The 23,214-nt window shown below is 47.6% G+C and overlaps 1 protein-coding gene across 4 annotated transcripts in view; it reads right to left on the bottom strand.

The window, feature by feature from the left end:
- Positions 1 to 7,271: 7,271 nt before the first annotated feature.
- FAM20B (FAM20B glycosaminoglycan xylosylkinase) overlaps positions 7,272 to 23,214 on the bottom strand; it is a 43,920-nt gene continuing 27,977 nt past the window's right edge. For all 4 annotated transcript variants that reach the window (XM_075527900.1, XM_075527885.1, XM_075527890.1 and 1 more), the window contains 4 exons: positions 15,236 to 15,407; positions 14,905 to 15,096; positions 12,981 to 13,040; positions 7,272 to 7,940 (listed from right to left, as the gene is read on the bottom strand). In XM_075527900.1, coding sequence (XP_075384015.1) covers positions 7,709 to 7,940; positions 12,981 to 13,040; positions 14,905 to 15,096; positions 15,236 to 15,407 — 656 coding nt within the window. In that variant the 3' untranslated portion in view covers positions 7,272 to 7,708. The remainder of the gene's footprint in view (positions 7,941 to 12,980; positions 13,041 to 14,904; positions 15,097 to 15,235; positions 15,408 to 23,214) is intronic.

Raw genomic sequence — 23,214 nt, 5'->3', positions numbered from 1 at the left:
GGTGATGTCCTATGGTCTACAGATGGGTTTGGGGTCTCTGCTTTGACCCTCCTCATTCTCAACAATATGTTTTTTAGTAGTTGTTTTGGGTCTTCTGATGCCTGTTATCTGATCCCATCGACACCTCATGATCACACAGGCTGGTGTGCTTCTTCCATGTGGGCTTTATTGCTTCTCAGCTAGATGGCCGCTTGTTTATTTTCAAGCCTTTTAGACCCCAGACACTTTATCGTTTAATAGCCAGATACCATCAGCTTTCTTCACCACATTGGCTTATGCACCCATTTTGTCTTCAACAATTGTGCCCCGAGGGTGAGCATCACAGAATGCCAGGTTGTTAGAACAAAGTGTTCTTGAGTTGAGAGGAGGCTTGAAATGAGGCCGTGTCCACACCCTCAATGTATTGCCATATAAGTATATGTACATAGGCCAACACCTCTATTTTATTAACTAATGTATTTATATAAGTGAACGCCTATGTTTATATCTCTATCCATAGCTTTGCTTCCTAGCTCTTTCCTCTATTTCCTTTTATCTTTATCCTGTCCCATCACATTTGCCGTTTGTCTGACTTTTACTAATTCCTTTCAGTTAGAGTCTTGTTGCTCCGACACCCCCAGGATTTCTGCGTCCTCCTCGTTGTTGATTTTAATTCCTTAGTTGTTCCCCTGTCTATGAAGGCAAGAATATATCCATTACCTTTTAATTCCATTTCCTGGTATGGCATGTGGAACAAGGTTTAGATTTCAGGAGAGCATAATGCATTTTTTTAATCACCTGATAGTTACTAAAGCCACTGGTTTGTTTGAGCCATCTCATATGATGAAACTGCTGTCTGGAGAGATTGGGGGACTTCACTAATGTTACATGCGCAGTGTCTTTGAGGCCGGGCTCGCTATGGATTGTAAATTGAATTCTAGTGCCATACCCCACAAATGTCGCACACAGCCTGCTTGCTCATTCCAGTCTCTCAGAGCACACACGGGTCATGTGTTCCTGCCCTGCACTCCGGCAGCTGCAGACACCCGATAGACACCTTTGTTAGGACAGTGAGGCAAGTTGGGAACTTAATGAATGCTGTCTGCCTAGGGCATGCCTGAGTGCCTAAAAGTGCTGTCAAAATGGAATAGAAGCCCACACACACACCCTTCATAGAGCACGGGCCGTGACACTAGTACAAAGCTACATGCAGGCAGAAGACAGAGTAGAACTGCCCTGTGAGTTTCAGAGAACAGTGATCAAGGAGCATGCCTTGACACTTTGTAAGTGCAAAACGCTAACACATTCAACAAACAGAGCATGAATGACTTAATGTTCTCTATCAATTTTCTCTATGTGTGACCTTGGGCATAACCTAACTGTCCCCTGCCTCAATTTCCCTGGCTTATAAAATGATAAAACACCCACCTGATAGGGTTGCTGAGAAGATTAACTGGGTTAATTCGGTGAGTCTAAACACCCCATACACGGGAACTGCTGCTCTTGTCTATGCCCAAACCTGGAGGTACACTGTCTGGTGACCCCCAGGGGGCGGGGGCGGGCTTGGGTGGCTTTCTGTAACTGAGACGCTGCTAGGTGAAGTTCGGGGGTCAAAGGACTAGTCCAGGCAGCCCCTGGCTTACAGCAGGCTCTATTCCGACAAGCTGGTCATCCGTTCTGATGTAAACTGCCCCTCCCACCCTGACCCCATTATTACGTTTTATTACCAGTGTCCTTAAACATTCTGTCTTTGCACATCTGGAATAACACCAATAAATCATGCTCTGGAACATCCTATCTAGTGCATATGACTAGCAAGACTTTTTTCTTTTAATGGCATTGCTAAATGCAGTTTGTCATAATTCGAATTCATCCTAATTTGGGGCTGCCTGTATTCTTTCAGTAACCTGAGTTGTTCTGGAAGGGAATGTCTACTTGTAGCTTTCCTGTAAGATGGCTGACTGCTAATTCGGGGGCATTTTTATTTGGAGTTGGCATTTGTGGTAAGTAAAGTAGGTCGTTGGGACGTTCTTTACAAACTGGGTTTCCAAGTAGAAGGCATCTTTCCCCTCACAGTGATTCACCGAGCAGGAAGTCTCCTTGAAACCCAGCACTATTTTATTACTCACTGGCACCGAGTCGATGCCCACTCAGCGACCCTGCAGGCTCAGCTAGAACGGCTCCCCTGTGGGCTTCCCAGACTGCGATTCTTCACGGAGAAGCTTGGTCTCTCTCTTGGAGCAGCAGGTGGTTTCAAATGCTGACCTTGGGGTTCACCACCCGATGTACAACCATTGCACCGCCAGGGCTCCTCACAGCGACCCTACAGGGCAGGGAAGAACTGCCCCTGTGGGTTTCTGAGACCTTGACTGACTCTTCACGGGAGTAGAAAGCCTCATCTTCCTCCTTTGGATCGGCAGCAGTTTCGAACTGCAGACCTTCGTTAGCAGACTAATGCGTGACCACTATGCCACCAGGGTAGAGGTAAATATTTAATACCCCAAAAAGCAATCCATTTCTAGACAAGCTCTTGAGACTTAACGAAGAGATGTTTGTGAAACTAGGTCTGTGGATGGTGCCGCCACCTACAGGCCACTGTGGAAATTACAAGCAGCTCGGTTTTGGTTTTGAGGATTTCTTAGTATACGCTACTCAAGTGTGGTCCAGAGGACCGAGAAATGGCATCACCCCGGAGCTTGTTAGAAATACACCTTCTCAAACCCCACCCTGCACCTTCTACTGGGTGTGTGGGGGTGGGAGCACAGCACTGTACTAGGCCACTGGACAGGAGCCTCGCTTGACAGACATCTTTGCAGCCCCACTGAGGGGTCTTAGCCCTCTGCCTTGAAAACAATCTTCAGGTGACGATCAAGCCTTTCTCTCCAGTGATAAAGAGAATATAAAAGCCACGCTGTCCTGAGATCCAAGAACATAAAGAGAGCCTCACAGTTCACTGCCAGTGTTCCCTCTAACATTCCCACCACTGGGCACTTGGACTGCCTGGCCCCAAGGGACACTTCTGGTCCTGGAACCGGACAGCAGGGCCCAGCAGCATCTGCACTTCTGTAGTCCAGCCCCCCAACCCAGTGCTAGCAGCTCACTCTTGGAACGACCGCAGGGGCTTCCCGAGTTTGCATCTTCGTGGGGGCAGAATGCTATCTTTCTCCTCTCAGCTGCTAGTGGGCTCAAGCTAATGAGCTTTCAGTTAGCAGCCAAGCACCTTACCTTAACCACCGAGCCACCAGGGTTCCCTCTGTGGCCACAGGATTCTGTACACAGCCTGTCAAGCCTTCACTGACGGTCCTGGCCACCTCACCTGCCAACGCCCAGAATTCTCTCCTGCTTCTTAGCCACAGTCATTCTGTCAATTTCGGGCAGAGCTGCTCTGTAGGGCTTCCCAGACGTTTAAAGATCGTTACTGCAGTGGACAGCCTCATCTTTCTCCTTTGGGGCTGCTGGTGAATTTGAACCGCCCACCTTCCAGTTGGCAGCCCAGTGCCTAGCCCAAGGGGCACGAGGGGTCCTTCCTCCCTCTCGATGAATCTACATCAGTCAAGGCACTGCGTGCCTCACATGCACTCTACAGGCTCTGGAGGGGAGGGAGAGCCATGATCTCGGTGTCCCACAGCTCCTCCCAATGCCCAAAGGCTGGCTGACCAGAGGCCCATGGGGATTCATGGAGCAGCAGCTCACAAGACCCAGCCATGGTTACAGCCGGCCTTGCCCCTGTCCCGATCTTACACCTCAAAGGCTGGGAAAGGGTGAGTTAGAAGTAAAGACGCTATCGAAGATTAGACCCAGAACCCAGCCTTTCCCACACCCACTGCCTTAAAGCTCAAATGCCAGTCTCTCATGTTGCTGTACATCGGAATGGCCCTGATGGCAGTGGGCTTGGTTTAATACCAGTCTTCCTAAAATGGCTGTGAAGCAAATGAAGACTGCAAGCTGTCCCAGAGGAGGATCTGAGCGGTGAGTAGTGAGGGACAGTACCAGGCCTCAGCTTCCATGTGGATCCAGGTACGAGCGATGGAAATGGATACCTGTCTGTTGCAAATCAAGTTAAAATATTAAGGATTCTGCTCAGCTCAGGCAGCTTGAGAAATAGGGCGCCAAGTTGCCATTTTAAGGGGTACAAACCTACATGTCCTAAGAATTACAATCAGGTAGCCCTTGCACGCCTCCATGGTAGCAGGTGGGCAGCAAGTTCTCTGGGGCTCCTAATTGCTGAGTGAAGGAAGCAGGAGGCATGGAGGCGACTGTTACCTAGCCGATCAGCATCGGCTAATTCTCCTGCGGAACATCTCAGCGAGGAAGTGCAAGGCCTATCGAACACGCACTGTCAGGCAAGTCTGGTGGCTGTTCTCAGTGGGTGTGAAAGATAGAATCCTCTTCTGTCCCTGGTCAAGAGCAGTAGAAACTGGAAATGCCGGGCCAGGAGCAGTATTGAGAGAAAATGAAGATGCGAAAGTTTTGAGACCTTTATTCATCTTTTTCCTTTTGCAGAACTGAAGCTCGTGGAACACCAGAAACTCAGATCTGCATCTTCTTTGGTGTCTTACTGGGCACAACCTCTATTTGTACCTGCTATGGAGATGTCCTTGGCAGAGCAAGACAACAAATGGACTAGCTTTTCAGAAGTTTGTCCCTGCTTCCTCACTACGCCTTGCATGTTAACACCTTGGCTCCTTAAGCACCTGCGACAGCTGAGTGCCCAGTCCCAACCTCGAGGACTCGAGAGAGAAAAGGGCCTTCCTTTCCAGCAGAGTGCGAGTCGCCAGGTGAGTGGGCCGGGCACCCCCAGGGGCTCAGAGGTGCTTGCTGAATGAGTGGTCTTTATGGCCGACAACCTGGTGCTGGCCTAACTTCAGGTCCGACAGCAACATAGGCCCGTGTTTGTGTGTCAAAATAAGGCCCTTTCTTGCTAGCACACACACAAGCACACCTCGTTCGCCAGCTTTCTTGACGATCACAAGGCACCGTGTGCCTGGTGTGGCAGATCACCGCTCAGGCAAGCATACAGGAAAGCCAAGGAGGGAGGCGCGTGGTGGGCAAGGGAAGTGGGCCATAGACTTCTAAAGAAAAGCTGGACATGAGGAGATGCATGTGTTGCCCTCAGGGGCACGGCAGAGCTGCCCTGTTTAGATCCATCGTACCTAACAAGCAGGGAGTGACAGGCTGGAATTCCCCCAGGTCGTTCTTACATCTCACTGGACGTGGGAACCCGGAGTGCAAACGGGGAAATGCCTCTCGCGTATGTCCTTGAACAAGACTCCGAGCACCCTAAGATCCGTGGGTTAACTAGCCTTTCAAAGAAAGCTTTTTATGTCCCTTCCCAAACCTGCACTATAGACTCTTATTAAGGAACAGTTTAAAATGAACCCCGTCTACCTTTACCCACCCAGCTTTCTGGAAAAACAGAAGTGAGAGGAGGGCACGAAGCAGCAGTCAATTCTGATTTTCCTACTTTTGTAACATCAAAATCCTTCTGATGCGGCCGGGCACCAAGCTCGGGCTCAGCAAACAACATCCCCTGAAACTTGTCCTGATTGGAATAGCACTGGATTCTGATGAATAAGATCCTGTGCGCCACAGGGGGCAGTGCGACCCGCCTTTTGAGAAGACATCTACTTCTCCCTCCCCCTGCCCCCAAGAGAATCCGTGTTGGTGAGAGGCCCGGCTGTTCCCTCGGTGTCATCTGGACTGGCCTCCCACACTTGTCCAGCTCAATGCACTCCTGACTTAGAACATACACTCATTCCTTAGACGTCACACTTCATTATCATTTAACTTCAACCATCACGGATAGGAACACCTTTTAAAATCATGAGTGTGAAACCTGTAGAGAAAAAGAATGAAGAGAGACATGTCCTGTAATGTCTTGAAGGTCAAGACATTAAAAAAAAAATGGTTCTTTCCTTTTTCTCTCTGGACCAGGGCCCTGGTGGCAAAGCAGGTTCTATGCTGGGCTGTAACCCATCTGCTCCTGTGAAGGAAAGCCCGAGGGGCACATCCCCGGTCTTCACAGGTCACTGGGAGGTGGGCGCAAAGACCGTGGTGGCTTCCCCGCTCAGCTGAACTTTCTGCCTTCAACTTTATGAGTGAAGCTACGAGTAGGGGGAGTTTCCCCGCATCCCACGCTGAGCTTTTACCCCCCACCCCCGCCCCTCCACCTAGAAGCTGTAGGGAAAGTACTATCCACCAAAAGGCCCCCAGAGGAGAGTCCATGCCCCCTTTTGTTAACACTATTTCAGTGTTTTGTGCTGTCTTTGTAATTAAATACTCCTTCTTACAAGTCAGCCCTTTCCGTGTCCATCTCAAAATGCACACACACACACAGCACAAAGTACCCGCCCTAACTTTAACCTATGTCAAAGTGCTTACAGGTAACTCCGTTAGCTTTTAATGCCTGATAACTAGACATAAATCAGAAGGCTGGTCTCAAGTGACCGGAGTTAACTTTGCAAAGGTCGTCTCTGCTGCTGGAGGGCAGCTCGCAGCTCCTCACACACTCTGAGTGGGCACTCCGGCCTGTCCTCCTTGGCCCATATTCTAGAGCGATGGCTTACCTGTCATACTTGCTTCCCGAGAACATGGAAGTGAGCCGGGGTTTGGAGAGGGTAACATGGCACCATGGGTGCAGAACCCAAAGGGGATCTCAGCATGAAGGCAGAGCTTGACCTACATTAAAGCCTAAGGCTCCTCACATCGAGCTCAGCAGGCTTCCCATCTGGGTTCCACCAGGCCTGCAGCACATGCTGAGTCCAGCCACCAGCAGGGCACAGCAGGGGCTTTCCTCACAAGGAAGGCACGGATGGGGGGGGGGGGGGGAAACAGCTGCTTGGATGGACAAATGCCATCTCCTAGAGAACTGCAGATGGCAGAAACTCTTACCTGAGATGCTGCTTCAGTCTGCTCAGTTAATTGAGGGAGAATTCACCTGCTTTGGCAAAGGGGAGATAAAAGGGTCTCCATAAGACACTCATTTGGGAGGTTTTCTCTGGAGACCAATTCTGATTAATCTGGACACACTGGCAGGCCAGAGTTGGCTTTGCTTTTCAGACCCGATGAGCTTGAAGACAGGGGCACAGGTTTCCATGAGTGACCTCAGTGATTCAGCTGCCTCCCCAAGTCTGCTCTACCAAGTGTGTGCCTCGCTCGTCTCCTCCTCTGAGTGCTGGCCAGAGGTCCACCACACAGCTCGTTAGGAGGAGCTCCCCGGCTCTGGTCGCTCTCCCCAGTCTATCCTCACAATGCAACATGCCCCTCCAAACAAAAGGCGCGAGCTGGCTCAATAGAGTACAAGGCTTTATTTGCTGCCACTCCTTAGGAGGCAGTAAGCGTTCCAATTCGACTAGTCCCAGTAAAAAAGGACATGAGAGATTGTAACGTGTTTTCAGAAAATCCACGAGTGTGGAGAAAGGATTGGAAGCTTCACCTCAAAACGCACTGCAGAAGCGATCTCCCAATCACCTGTCCCAATGTCCCACCTCGGCGAGCCCCGAGGCACGGGAAATCCAAACCTGATGGACAGCAAGTGATGCCACCCGACTGTCTCCGAGGCCTGACCCATGTAGTCTCTGCTACAGAAAACCCCAGATCGCCCAGGGCGCCCCGCCTCCTGTCCCCAGAACTTTCTGCTGGCCAGCTCCAGTCCGCAGGCTACCATTTGGAATGGATTGTGCTGTTTCTCTATCTTTGTAAGAAGTCTCGGGCATTCTGCGTTGAGAGTTTACAGGTGGGACAGGGGCATTCTGTCCTCCACCAGCACAGCATCGGCCCCAAACTGGTCTGTGCACTGCTTCACGGTGGCCAGGACGCTCAGCAGCCGCTGCTCCACCGCGTCCAGGTGCAGCTCGGAGAGCACGGGGGCGATGGGGTCGGGGGCCATGGCCGTTTTTAAAGCGGACTTCAGCACACCGTTCTTCAGGTAGTTCAGTCTGTTCCAGGTGGAGACACGAATGCTGTAAAGCAAAGTGTAGGCGAGGTCACACAAAGCCTCTCCCTGCCACATGGCACTGAGAGCCTGCTCGGCAGACAGGGGTCAGGGAGGAAACCAGGCGCCATGGCCCAACGGGAACTCACCTCTGCAGTAGCATCCCTCCCAAGTCATGGGACCCCAGCCCAATCTATTCTTTTATGCGTAAGTAACTCGAGGATCGACACAAAGATTAAGTGTGTTTACCGGGGATGTTTCAAAATGATGTGGGAAATGGAATGAAAGGTCGTGGGATTTCCCCACAAACTTTCTGAAGCTCTTTGGTCCGTTCACGGCAGCGTCTGCAACAGGAGCCCTGGGAAGCAATGGGAAGGTCCAACCACCAGGAAGGAGTTGATCTGGCTCAGCCAGGCAAAGGGCTATGAAGCAGCCTTCAAGGGCATTTTTGAAAGTTTGGTGTGATTCGAAAATGCCTATAATACAATTGTGAGTGGATTGAAAAAAGGGAGGGTACCTAGTCACCCTCGATCTGTGTGTATGTGCATATGTATTTGTACACACTCATGATTAGAATGAAGAACTCTAGAATGTTCACAGGAGTTACCCTTAGAGGTTAACGGGCAATTTTTATTTTCTTCTTTACAGGCAGGCCTCAGCTACAGATGAGATCCGTTCCTGTTGTGTCTAATTTGTCGGTAAGCCAGAGCAGGTGGGCCTTCTGAGTCGGAATTGGAGGGATTTTGTGGTTGTTTTTCCCAGTGATTGAGAAGCTGCCTGTGCAGCCGAGGAAGGTGACTGTGATGGAAAATTAGGCGGGGTCAATGTGATGCAGGTGTCCATGTAGGGCGAATCCAGATACAGGAATAGGCAAGTGTGAGTTTGTAAATCACTCACAGTAACCCAGAGCCTTACTGTGTGTTTCTAGTTTTAAGACATTTCTAATTTTATATTATAAACAAGACCAAGTATATTTTAAGACCAATATATTTTAAGACACTTATTTTTCTTAGTTATTTCACCAACTAATGAGGATCTTTTGTTTATCCCACCAGAAGAGGTACTCAGGTGGATGAATGGGGATGACTAGGTATGCAGAAAAGAGGCCTCTTGTCCTGCAGCTATTTAAAGAGTACGTAATACAACAGACAAGGTACTAATTACCTAAATCTATGGAATCCTGCTGCACCTCAATAAGAAAAACACAAATAATCCAATTAAAAGGGGCGCAAAGGACATGAGAGTGCAATTCACAAGGAACAACATTCAAATGGCTAACAAAGACAGGAGGAGAAATTCAGGATCACTGGCCATCAGAGAGATGCGAAACAAAACGATGATCAGCTACACCTTACACCCACAGTGATAGCTCAATTAAAAAAATAAACAGAGGACCACAAATGATGGAGAAGGTGCGGAAAGACTGGGACTCTTATACGCTGCTCCTGGGTTTGAAAATAGGTACAACCACTGTGAAAAGCGACATGGTACTACTGAAAACAACTAGAGATGCCTATACACTCACTGCCATCGAGTCAACGTTAACCCATAACAACCTTGTAGGACAGGGTAGACCAGGCCCTATGAGTTTCTATGACTGTAACTATGTATGGAAGCAGGGCGCCTGGTGGTTTCAAACTGCGGACATAAAGGACTGCAGTGTAACTGTATCCACTATGCCACCAGGGCCCTTCAGAAATACCATACAAGCCAGCAATTCCTCTGCTGAGCATATACCCTAGAGAAATCTAGACACAGAACATGAATAGGTGTATGCTCTCCCACAGTTCACAGTAGCAAGAAGCTAGAAACAGCCCACAGATGCCCATCAGTAGAAGAATGGATAAATAGGTACATAAACAGTAGAATACTATGCATCTCTAAAAAACTCTGAATAAACACTAGGATCAGAAATAACATCCGGGGTTTTAATGCTTGTCTTCAAACATCCAAGTGAGGCACCAGCTAAGTCTACATGGAAGCACACCAGCCTGAGTGATCCAAGGATCATAAATAATAAAACCCAAATCCCAAAGCGGAAGTGGTATCAGAGTTACATTGTGAACACCCAGCTTGCAGAAGGCTATGGATGACAGTGGAAGCCCAAGATCCATTTGCAGGGCCCCGTGTAGAGGAAGCCTCTGGTGACTCCCCTGACCACAGTCAGAGAGTGAGTAGCTTTGTCATCACACAGAGAGCATTGTGAAGTCGAATGTGGCAGCTGTAGTTAGGTTAAAATGTAATACCTAAGAATCTCATCTCCATTTTGACCCATTTAAACTTTGTTTTTAATATAATATTTTCTATTTTTTCCCTGTTTTCTTTTTTGATTGAGGTTTTTTTCAATTTTGTCTAGACATTGTTGGTATCTACTCCCTGGGTCTTGCACGAATTTCTGCACATGAAGTGCAGGACAGGTGATCTACAGGCCAGTAACTGATCAATGCTTACCTGGGGCCTGGCCAAGAAGCCCAGGTGGGTTAATGGGCTGTGATCCACATGGAGCGGTGTGTGAAACCATCGGCTGCTCCACCGGAGACAGAAGGGCTTTCTCCTCCCGTAACGAGTTACAGTCGCAGCAACTCGCAGGGCCAGGTCTGCCCTGTCCCCTAGGGCTGCTGAGAGTCGGGGTCCACTTGATGTCGTTAAGAGTGTTTTGTGTATGTGGGGCACGGTGGGGGGACTCGGGGTCATGGGAGCTAATGAGTACAAGAAACAATGTTCTGAAAGTGATGGTGGTGATGACTGCACAAATCTTAATGATGAAATTGCATGTTATGTAAAATAGATGCCAGCAAAATTATTTAAAAATAAAGAGTAAGGAAGCTGCAGCTGTGCTCAAAACGTGGGACAAAGATCCATTAGAAAGGCCTGGTGAGAGTAGGAGGAAAATGTGGGCAAAACCTCAGGAAAATAAATAAATAAATGCCAGGCTTTCTGGTCTGCGAGAGACTGGTAGAACAAGTGAGCTATGGCCCTTAGATCCCGTTGAGGCCTGCCAGCTGACTTAGGCCAGTTGTCCCAGCTTTCAGCCTGATAACTGGCAGGTCTATAAACTGAACAGCAACATGTGCACTTCTTACACCACAGAAGACCACAAAGAACAGCATTTCCCAGGGGGAAGCTCTCTGAGAAGGCAGGAAGAGGAAGGCAAATGGAAACAGTAGACATGGAGGATTTGGTGAGAGTGATTACACTTTGCAGCAGTGCTTCTCACCCTTCCTACCGCCGTGACCCTTTTATTCAGTTCCTCATGTGGTGGTGAGCCCCCAACCAGAAAGTTCTTTTCGTTGCTCCGTCATCACTGTAAGTTTGCTACTCTTATGAATCATAATGTAAATATCTGATATGCAGGACATATTTTCATTGTTACAAATTGAACATAATTAAAGCATAGTGATTAATCACAAAAACAATAATTATATGTTGTGAAATATTTCTAATTACAAAAAAAGAAATTTTGTTTTGAAGCCTGGTGTAGCATGGGTCACAGTCTTCACGCCGGGTACTCGGATGTGGGCGTATCTGCATGTGGGTGGACCCGCCTGGAGACGGATAGAGGAGCGGAGTCTCAGTTCCTAAGACCATTGGAAATATGTGTTTTCCGATGGTCTTAGGCGACTCCTGTGAAAGGGTCATTTGACCCCCAAAGGGGTCGCGACCCACAGGTTTGAGAATCGTTGCTTTACAGGGACTGCAAAATGCGTGTGAATTGCTTGATGGAAAACCAAATGGCTCTGTAAACCTTCACCACAATAAAGAGCTAAAAGTAAAATCCGTGTCCCAGGCAACAGCACCAATAAAACTTGGTGGTGTCCTGTCCTCGCCCACAACACCCATCATATCCCACCTACAGTGTGCACAGCTGAGTTACAAACGGTCTAAATTAAAAGTCACTTCTTCACAGGTATTTATTTTTTTAAGTCTGGATTAGCAAACAAAACCAAACCAGTAAATCAAGAAAAATGACGGAACTCTAAGGAGCTGCCTCTCTGAGCACTGTCATGAGCTCTGGCCGTGTTCGATCTCTATGGCTGGCAGCTCCCAAACACGCCTGTCACGTAGACCTGCCCTTCTTAACAACTGCAACGTTCCACAGCCACATTTCCCACCGCGGCAGCCCTTCCTTGTGTTCACAGCATTGAGGATCAATGAGATGCTGGTGGGGGGTCAGTGGTTGCAGCCCGGTCGACCCCAACTCATGGAGTCCCAGCGGTGTCAGAGAGGAGCGGCGCAGGGAGGTTTTCAATGTGTGCCCTTTTGGAAGCAGTTTGCTAGGTCTTTCTGCCCAGGAACCTCAGGGAGTATGACCTGCCAACCTTGCAGCTGGCATTGTTTCATCTTTGTGTGCCTCAACTGCCATTCTGTTTCATCACTGTGGGACCCCTGCAAGCCTGTTGGTAGCAGCTGGGCACCATCTAGCTCCTCTGGTCTCCAGGTTATGAGAGCTGTATGATTTATGTGGACAACTGCTTTCCTGTATCTTTGCATTTTTTTTCACTCCTCTTTACCCCAAAGAGGAAGGACCAATAGTTATACTGTTGATGGCTGCTCACAAGCCTTTCTTTTATCCCCCAGCCACCACTCACCAAGGTCGGCTGGAGATAGACCGCTGCCAGTCACATCTGTGTCAGCGGCATGTCAGAGCCTGCAGAGGCAGTATTTCCATCCTGCTTTTTGGGGGTGAGTGTGGTCTAAAGAAAATGCTTGGAAGTAGCCATAGAAAAGATAACTACTGAGGGGTCCCTCCTCCCTCTTTGGGGTAAAGAAGATTTGATTAGATTTATTTTCCAGGGACAGAAAGGAAGGAAATTATTTTCTGATATTTAAACCAATGTGGAATACATATTATTGACTCCACTGTCACACGTATTTCATATAAGACTTGAAGTGGATTCGTGCTTTGGGTTACCTGTCCTCTACCTTTCCCTGCTCTCTTGTCCCAGATCTCCCGAGGCTCTTCCCCGCACACGTCCCAGGACAACTGAACGCCCAGAACACAGCCGTGCGGTAGCGGAGCCAGCAAAGGAAGGGAAGACGGCACACATTAGCGGTGTGCCTAACTTACATGCAGCACTGATAGAGAGGGGCGAGGATGCTTCTCTCATCCAGCGAGGGGTTCCCAAAGCTGAAAAGTAAATCAAAACTTAGTGAACTCGCGGGAAGTGCCAGTTCCCTTCTTAGTATCACAGTCTATCAGAAACCCAAATGTGATCCCAGATCATTTCACACTCCAACAGCTCCAATTGCTTCAATTAAACTGGGCATGACTAATTAGATATAGGCTCTCCAGAAGCCTCCTTGAACATCAAACAAGTACACCCATTTACAAGGACTTTTCCTACCAAGATCTTGCAAAGTGCTGGCACCTAACTATGGTAGCACAGTGTGGCATGGACAGCCTGGCAGGAGACCCTATCAGGCCCCAGACCTGACAGGTGTCTAAGGACTGGGGGAGAAACCAAGGCTATTCCGATCCCACCAAGGAGCACACGGCCTTTACTTGTGAAAAGAATTCCTCCTTGTCCCCCCTCCCCAAGTTCCCGTTGGAGAGATTCCGATGTTGTGCACTAAGTACCCTAACAGGCTCAAAGCTGTGGTGAGCATGAGCGATGTAGGACCTCAAAAGGGGAGAGCTGAGCCTGGAAACACTGTCCACCTTGCCCGCTGTCAGGGACACTCCCCTCAGTAACTGGAGACCGCAAAGAGCCAAGGATCAAGGCAGTGATGCCAGAGTATATTTCTACAGCACAGAGACCTTTTCTTTTGAAATAAACACTCTCACACAGTAGGGATAAGGATTTTCCACAACAGGGATTGCACTGGCCACCAATGGCTCTGCTGTGATGGGGCGAGGGGGCAGCAGGACAGGCTACAGCACTGTAGCTGCCACCGTCTGCACAGACACAAGAACAAGACATCTTGTTCTGGGCAAGTTTGTGGCATCGTTAGCAAGTGTCCAAGTGGTCTGTGCTGAGGATCCAGGTCTCAGCTTATCCCCTGTGGCAATGGTAACAGGAGTGACCTGGTGCCTGGAAAGTGCTGGGCTCGAGGGGGATTATTTTCTTTAGCAAACACTTATTCAGTCCAACTCAAAATGGTATAGAACTGAGCACCATCAAGAATGTAGACAGCAAACTGGAAATATGTTCCAAATACCTCAATAAACATCAGGACAAAAAAATACTGCCCAATACAGACAATAAAGAAAGGAAGGAAGGAAGAAATAAGGTTTTTCCACTTATTCAAAACAAACTTGTTTTGAGATAAAAGTAACTTGGTTTTTAAACATAACCACTCTTTTCCCATCATAACAAAAAGTCCAGGCCTAGACTGCCAGAGCTAAATAGCCGATCAGCAAGTTACTCTAGAAATTCCATGAACCCGGGAGAGAATAAATTTAAGAGGAAGCTCCATGTTGTATGAACTGTGTCACTCTCAAGCCTAAGCAGCATAGTGAATGAGGAGTGAAGTGGAGGATAAGTTAAACCGCTGACTTCCAGGTCTCAAGGGTCTCGCAGGAGTCGTGGTTGTGCTATTAAGTAAGCAAAGTCTGTGGTGCAAATCCTTCCGTGTGAGAAGGATGGGGCTGTCTGTTCCCCTACAAGTTTACACCCTTGGAACCCTGACCTTGGGTCACTTGAGTTGGAATTGATTTGAAGACTGTGGGGTTTTTAAGTGGGTGAAGAGCCCTGGAAACACTGCAACTCTTTGGAAAGAAGCCCCCTCTCTACCTGGGGGAGGAGGGAATCCGAACCTTCTGAGTCAACAGGTACTGTGAGAGCAAAGATCCTGAGCTCACGCCACTTTAAGACACTCATGGGTTTTCTGAACAGGTAATATCAGCACAGGGTGCACAAACGTCACAAGGTACAAAAGGACATGGCCTACCAGTCATGTCCCCTCCCTTTTCCTGTGCGGAGGAAAGCACCCGAGAGGGGACGGGAAGGATCCTTTCTGGCAATGGCTCTTTGGGTCCCTGCCAGGCCTACCTCTTGGCATTATCGAGCAGGATGAGCATGCTGGCGCCTTCGTCGTCCTGGAAACTCTCATAGTGATGGCGGTCGGCGTTGCCAAGCAGGTAGTCAAAGAGGGCTGTGTCGATGATGTCCAGGAGGCGAGGGCCCGAGTCGTAGGGGGACGTTCTCTTCACGGCGTCGCAGTAGCTCTCGTCATACTCCCACCTGCGGCAAGCAGCACGTTGGGGTTAGCTCCTGCACTTGCACTCGGTACGTGCTCCCACCCAGCAGGCTCCTCTGGCAGCCACAGCCCTGAGTGTGGGCCAGAATCGGGGACTTAAGCATGGCCCACAGGAGCATGTACCTGGCCAGTTTGCCCTCTCGGTAAGTCCTGCCCCAAGGGTGTCTGTGCTTCTGCAGGGGCCACACGTCAGGGAGCCAGAGCGTGACAGATCCCTCCATTATGTCTCCATCGGCACACGCTGGCTCTGTCTCCCGGCAGTAGTAACATTTCCCATAGAAACAGGTACTGTTTCCTGAAGGAGAAGGAGGAGTCAGACACACTGAAGTAAACAAGGAAGATTCCAAATTCTGCCCCCAAACAAAGCAGCAGAGAACATCTGCGAATGAACAGGTGAGTGGATTTTCCGAACAGGTAATGTATGCACCCAGGGTAAAAAAAAATCACAAAGTACAAAAGTGCACATCCTCAAAGCCATTATTTTCCTCCCTCTTTGTGTCCCTTCTACCCAGTGTCTCTCTGGAGTCAGCCACTGTCCATATTTTCTGAACTCCCTTTAATTCAAGGAAAGAGACGGCCTCTTCTCCTTCATGAGGGCTCAGAATCTGGCCAGAGTGCCCAGGGGAGACGGGGGCAGGTCTGGTGCCAACGAGTGTCCTGGAGTCTGGTTCTAGGAAGGAGGGTTTGAGCACGTTAAGTCTGCTCAGCAAGGACGGTGGGACAGTTTCTGACGGCTGGAGAAGGGAGTACATTTACAAAAGAGGAAGGCTAGAATGAATGCGGGCAGAGCTAACTGGAAATGTTGTGAACTGAAGGTTTGAGCGCGGGGCACAAAGATATAGAGAAAGACACAGACCGGTGCTGCTATGCGCCTCAGAAGGAACCCTGTCCGGCCCTGAGCCACGCCCTCAGCTGCTCCTATGAGCGAGCCCATCAGGAAGGCTACGACATGAGTATGCAGACACACACCCCCTCTCCTTCCCCCGTCCACCGAGAAAGCTAGACACAGAGGCTTGGGAGGGCTGAGCACACAGTACCTGCACGCCCGTTTCTGAAGCCTCCTTTGTGTCAATGTTCAAAGGAACCAAGGCTCCTTGGAGAAGGAGCTGACTCCAGGCTGGGGCGGGGAAAGTACAAGATAAGCCTGGAACATGCTGTTGAGTGAGCACGTGCTCAGAGAACGAGGGGGGCTTTTCAGGGTGACACAGGAGCCAGCAAGCTGCCACTGGCTACTTCCGTGGCAGTTTGAGCAGCAGCACACATAATGGCTGCAACAAACTGTGCTGAGCAAAGTACGAATCCATCAAGCTCACAGAGGTTTATAGATGTAGGAACAATGAGTGGAATTAGAAAATCGCCATTTGGTAACTACTGTAGAAATAATCATTCAGGCAAAGATTACTAATTCATTGCTGTAGCAGATTAAAGTTTAATAAGGAAAAGACTGGAGGGGGGTTTCAACAAGTTGATGGAAATGGAATTAAAAGATCATGGGATTTTTCCAGTAACTTTCTGAAGCCCCCTCTTCTGACATAGTTCTAGAGCATAGAGAACAGGTTCCCAAACTTAATTGGCAATACATCCCCCATTGAGGAAAAAAATGTCTCAGCACTCTCTCAGCAATTAAAAATGTTTGCACTACAGCCCATAATCCAGGATGAAACTTCTGTAGCCCCCCCCCCCCACACACACAGTGTCATTCCAGCACCCCAGGGGGCACTGTTGCCACTTTGGGACACTGCTCTGGAGCCTACCACTACAAGATCCTCAGCACTGACTGTTCGTGAGTACAGCATAGGTATGAACTTGACACTGCAGTGCCCTTGCAGACACACTCTTACTCAAGTGTAAAAGTTAGTACCACCAACATACCCACTCTGTGCGCCTCCTAGGACGTACCCCAACTGCAACACCACCCTGCTTTGGAACACTTGCCTAAATGTTTAAACCACGAGCAAACATCAGAAAAACCCAAACTGAGAGAAACTCTGCCAAGTACCTGGCCTGCATGCTTTAAAATGCCAAGATCATGAACACCATGAAAAGATGGAGGAACTGTTTCCGAATGATGGAGCTGGCTAAAAAGACATGACGACTGAATGCACCCTGTGATCCTAGTAGGAAACCTGGACTCCCAAGAGGACATTACACGGACAAATGCCCAAGTCTGAATAGTGCCCAAGGGTCAGAGGGTGGTACTGGGTCAATTCAACATCCTGCTTTGGACGGTTGAATGTGGTTACACAGCAGCATGTCTGGATTGTTGGAAAACACTTAACTGATGTTTTAAGGGACAACTAGCCACTCACACCTGCAGCCTATTCTCAAGTGATCTCAAAAGCGCCAGCGATAAAGGAATCCGCGAAGGGCACATGAAAGCGCTCTGGATGCCTCTGCAACCTTTACGTAGTCTCAAACGGTTCCGAAAGATTTTTAAAGCTGTAAAATTAAAATAAAACCTAGGGAGTGTGTTCCTGTGAGACATTCCTGAGGAGAAGCCCCATGAACCCATGGACCTAGCCCTGGGTGCGGGAACAGCCCGGGGAGCCCCCTACCAGCGCTGAGATGCTTACACACTCACTGATTCGGCTTTCCTCCTGTAGTTGGTGTCACTGCGTGTGTTTTGTGAGACTGAGGAGGACTCTGTAGATTGGTGTTGGACACAGGGTCTAATGTCGGACTTATGGGCTTGGACTGGACTGGGTTGGGATGCTTTCTTAATGTACAAGTACCCTTTATATAAAACTCTCTCCTATAAAATATGTGTTTATGAATTCAGTTTCTCTAGTCTACCCAGACTAACACAAGGAGTAATATTTTTCCTACTCTCCATTAAATGTAGCCACTAATGGGGCTATATTCCTTTATGTAATAAAGTCTCACAGATTCTTTTTAACTGACTGTTTATGTTTCTATGTTTGTGTCCTTCACATTTTTCAATATTTTTAATTCCTGGCACCAAAATAAACAAATAAAACAAACCCTCTGCCATCGAGTTGACTCCAACCCACAGTGACCCTCTATAGGGTTTCTAAGACTACATCTTTTTAGGAGCAGCCAGCCTCGCCTTTCTCCCTAGGAGCAGCAGTAGCTTTGAACCGTCAATGTTGTGGTTAGCAGTCCCACTAACTAGGGCTCCTAACAGCACACAATAAATAGAAACAAGTCTCCTACAGACCTACCCACAAACCTGACCACATTGCGCTTCTTTACCTTTCCGACTAAACAAGATTTGAACCAGCTGAAAGGTAAACCACATCTGGAGGCCCTGGTGACATAACAACCTAAGCACTTACAAGCCAAAAAGATGGCAGTTCAAACGCACCCAGAGTCATCTCAGAACAAAGGCCAAAAGCTCTCAACACTGAGTCTGTGGAGTGTATTTTACTATGCACCCCTGGGTCACCATGAGGCGAGGCAGACTCCACAATAATTAACGACCACAACAATAAACTACCCTTGTTTATCAGGATAAAAATAGACTCTTAAATTCAACTCAATCCCATTATGAATACCAGCAGCCCTTTTAGAGTCACTAGAAATGCTAATTGTAAAGATAATAAGGGGAAAAAACCTTGAACAGTAGGAGCTAGGGAGAGACCAGTTCTACCAGTTAGCTATCAAAGCAAAGTTCTCATTACAGATCTGCTCAGACAATGTCCAGTGGGCTAGAATAGGAAGTGCAGAAACGGAGGCACACGTAATGAAACATTACTACAGCGGAAAAAGATAGACTCCTGCAGTAAATTCTAGGGGGACAGCTGGCAAGCAGAAAGTTCACAGCTCAATCCTACACACCTCACGTCACACCGGAGGATAAATCCCAACTATGTAAACATTTTAAATATGAATTGAAAAGAAATACATCAACCTTGGTGTAAGCAAAGCTAGCTATGATGTGAAACCAGAAAATTTACCAGAAAAGACACGAGGACATTAAAAAAAAAAAAAAACCAACCTCTGCAAGGCAAAGAAATATTATAAACCGAAGCCAAAGAAACACAAACTGGGAAGCTGAGTTGTAAATGGTCCAGAGTATCAGTTCCTGTAAGACAAACAGCTCAACAGAAACAACCCAGGGCCAAGGGAACAAGTGATCTAAAATCGACGGCGAGGAAAGCATAGGATGCCTGGTAGGGCTTGATGAGGACAATGTAACCGAGAGGAATTGCTGAAACCTGAATGAAGGATGAACATGATGGTGGGACAAGAGAAAAGGAAAAGGAAATAGAGGAAAGAATTAGGAGGCAAAGGGCATTTATAGAGGTCTAAATACAGGTAGGTACATATATAAATATATTTACATAAATGATAGGGAAATAGATCTATGTACATATATTTATATGTTAAGTATCAAAGTAGCAGATGGACATTGGGCCTCTACTCAAGTACTCCCTCAATGCAAGAACACTTTGTTCTAATAACCTGGCATTCCATGATGCTCACCTTCCTGACACGATTGCTGAAGACAGAGCAGGTGCATGGGCAAATGTTGTGTAGAAAGCTGATAGTGCCCAGCTATCAAAAGACATAGCGTCTCGAGTCTTAAAGGCTGCTTAAACAAGCAGCCATCTAGCTAAGAAGCAACAGTCCACATAGAAGAAGCACATCAGCCTGTGTGATCTTGAGGTGTTATTGGGATCAGGTATCAGACATCAGAAAGCCAGAACAAAAAAATTGTATCAATGTGAATGAGGGGGAGTGCAGAGTGGAGACCCAAGGCCTATCTATAAACAATTGGGCATCCCCTTACAGAAGGGTCACAAGGAAGAAACGAGCCAGTCAGGTGCAGTATAGTACCAATGAAGCATTACAGCTTTCCTCTAGTTCTTGAATGCTTCCTCCCTCCATTATCATGATCCCAATTCTATCTTACAAATCCTGCTAGATCAGAGCATGTACATGGGTATATATAAGACCTGGAAACATAGGGAATCCAGGACAGATAAACCTCTCAGGCCCAATAATGATAGTAGGGATACCAGGAGGGTAAGGAGAAGGTGGGGTGGGGGTGGGTTGGGGAGAACCAATCACAATGATCTACCTATAACCCTCTCCCTGGGGAATGGACAACAAAAAAGTGGGTGAAGGGAGACATCGGTCAGTATAAGACATGGAAAAATAATGGTTTATAAATTCTCAGGAGTTCGTGAGGGAGGGGAAAATGAGGAGCTGATACCAAGGGTTCAAGTAGAAAGAAAATATTTTGAAAATGATGATGGCAACAAATGTACAAATGTGCTTGACACAATGGGTGTATGTATGTATTGTGATAAGATTTGTATGAGCCCCAATAAAATGATTTTAAAAAAAGAAAGACAGCTAACGAAAACACAAATGGCTCCAAAGCCCAATAAGAAGCTGCGGAGGATGAGATGACGTCTGTGTGTCACAAAGGGTTAAGTGCTGGACTGCCCAGAGGTGCCTCAGAAGACATGCCTGGCAGGTGTTCTGAATATGAATCAACTCACCAGCAATGACCAGCAGCAAACACTGGCCAGGCACAAAGCGGAAGTCGCTAGCACACGGTTAGCAAGGCCCAGGGAAACAGGCACTCTGTTACTGTTCACAGTGCAAACTGGTGAAACGTCTACAGAGAACTGCTTGGCCAGGCCTGTAAGCATAAAAAATGCACGTGCCCTTTATAGGGGAATCCCATCAATACACTTGGATATATTTGCTTGTGTGCGAAATAATGTCCGTACGAGGTAGCAAAACTTTAAAGTCAAAACTTCAGAATGACCTACATCCATGTGCAATGGAAAACAAGTCAGCCAGCCCAAGTGTCCTGCCACAGAGCTGCCTCAGACTAGAGCATAGAGCCCCGGGTTGTTGTGGCTGTCTTCTCGATGAAAGCCTATCACTGGGCCTCTCCTCTACAGTGCTGTTGGGAGGTTCAACCCGCCCACCTCTCCCTTGTCGATGAGTATGAACAGAGACTGGTTAAATGAACTATGGTGGTACGTGGGATAATGGAACACTTTGCAATGGGTAAAACGAAAGAATACAGAAGCTCTGTGGTAGTTACGTAATTTCATGTCAGCTTGAAAAGTGTTGGGGTAGCAACCTGTCCATCGGGTCACAGCTGACGGTGCTTCCATGGGGCATGGCCATGGCCGTCTCATAAGGAGGGCCCTGAGGACCGCCGACCCACCCCCTTCACCTTCCTGCTAAGCGACCTTAGTTGCTCCCAGAGCCCTATGCTGCTATCACTGCCATTGTAGCCACAAGGCTCTGCACTCACCAACCTGGGATCTTCCTGCATGCTGCATCATTGCTTGTGACCATGTGAGCTGAAGAGGGACTTACTAGCATTGGACTCATGGACTTGAGTTGGACTGGGCTGAGATGTTTTCTTGAAATACAGTTACTTCTTGATATAAAGTTCTTTCTTACTGTGATAGTTTTTTGTGTCAACATGGCACCCATAAAAAGACAGGGGTGGAGTTTAGCCTGTCAATCAAGTTGTAGCTTGATGACTTCATTTGGAAGTGCCACCGAGATAAGATGGCTCTCTGGAGGCGGGCCATCCCTCTCTCGGCTTTTACCCTGGAGATGCGTTTACCACCATTAGATCCACGGAACTTTGCACCCACCAGCCTATGATCTTCCTGCATTCTGTATCATCACATGAAGAGGGATTTAAGGACTTGATTTGGACTGGGCTGGGATGTTTTCCTGATAACACAAAAAGTTTCTTGATATAAGGCTTTCTCTTATATGAATGTCTCTGGATTTGTTTCTCTAGTCAATTCGGGCTAACCCACTCTGTGTGTGTGATGTAAGACAATTCCCAAGACACAAAATCAAAGAATACTATGTAAAAAAAATAGAGTACTATGTAGAAGTATGTAAAGTGTGCCATACTTTGTATCAATGGTAGTTAACAGACAAATAAGTAGAACCCAATACCACTGGGGTTCCTATTTTGTATAAATGAGTCAAATAATGTAGATAGATAGATAGATAGATAGATAGATAGATAGATAGATAGATAGATAGATAGATAGATACTGAATTATGTGACTGTAAAAAGATTTTAACAGTAAAAATATGGTCACACAAAAAATATATCCACCTTAAAAACACTGCCTGATGCACCCAACCTACTGTATATAGGATAAAATACAAACTAAAAAGAAAAAAATCCAAACTCCTGAGGTTGGTAAATACGCCTTGCATAACTGGAAGAAACACAGAGCACTGTGTAAGAGTGGGGTTAGGAGTCTGAGATCATGAGTTATAATACAGTACATAGGTCAAGGAGCCTGGGGTGGTGAGTTGGGACTTTCTGACTCTCCTGACGAGTTATAGTCTCGGACACCCACAGGGGCAGTTCAACCTTGTCCTAGAAGGTCGCTATGAATTGGTATCAATTCAATGGCAGTGAATTTGATGTTTGGAATACAGACATTGTACTTACGACCCCCTTCCTCACTCACTAACTCTGCATACACATTGATTTCTGCTACACCACAGTATCTTTAGCTTGCCCTACTCTTGCTCATCCTCCTGTCCAAGCTCTATCCTCTACCTGGAACAAGGCTCCAGGCACTGGAGGAGAGAACAAGTACTTCGATATTGTCACTAATCTCTAATCTGAACTTTAGCATTTCCTTCCACTATGAAGGCAAAGAGTAAACCAGAGTAGCTACTACCTCTGACTTCCTCATGGTGTCCCTGGGTGGCAACAATAATTAAGTGCTCATCTTGGGGCCAGAGAGGTGTCTCAGAAGGCAGGCCTTCCAAGGTCACGGCCTTGAACACCTCAAGGAGCACAGGACTATTCAGCAGCACCTGGAGTTGCTGTAAGCAGAAGGTGGCTCCCTGACGATGAACGAGAACATGCTCTATCACCAAGAGACAGCTAAGGAGATATAAATATCTCAAAACCAGTTATATTATCAGTTTGCAATTAGATTTATATTAGATCGTTGCTCAAAGCCTAAAAACCCAGTGCCAATGAGTTGAGTCTGCCTCATATGGCCCCTACAAGACAGAGCAAAATTGCCCCTGTGGATATTTGAGGTTGTAGATTTCTCTCCTTAAAGCAGCTGGTGGATTTGAACTGCCAGCATTTTAGTTAGTTTAGCAGCCAGCAC

This window comes from Tenrec ecaudatus, chromosome 1 (genome assembly GCF_050624435.1).
Source record: "Tenrec ecaudatus isolate mTenEca1 chromosome 1, mTenEca1.hap1, whole genome shotgun sequence".
NCBI classification, from domain to species: Eukaryota; Metazoa; Chordata; class Mammalia; order Afrosoricida; family Tenrecidae; genus Tenrec; species Tenrec ecaudatus.
The sequence above is the reverse complement of the archived record's forward strand: the minus strand, read 5'-3'. Positions and strand labels throughout refer to the sequence as shown.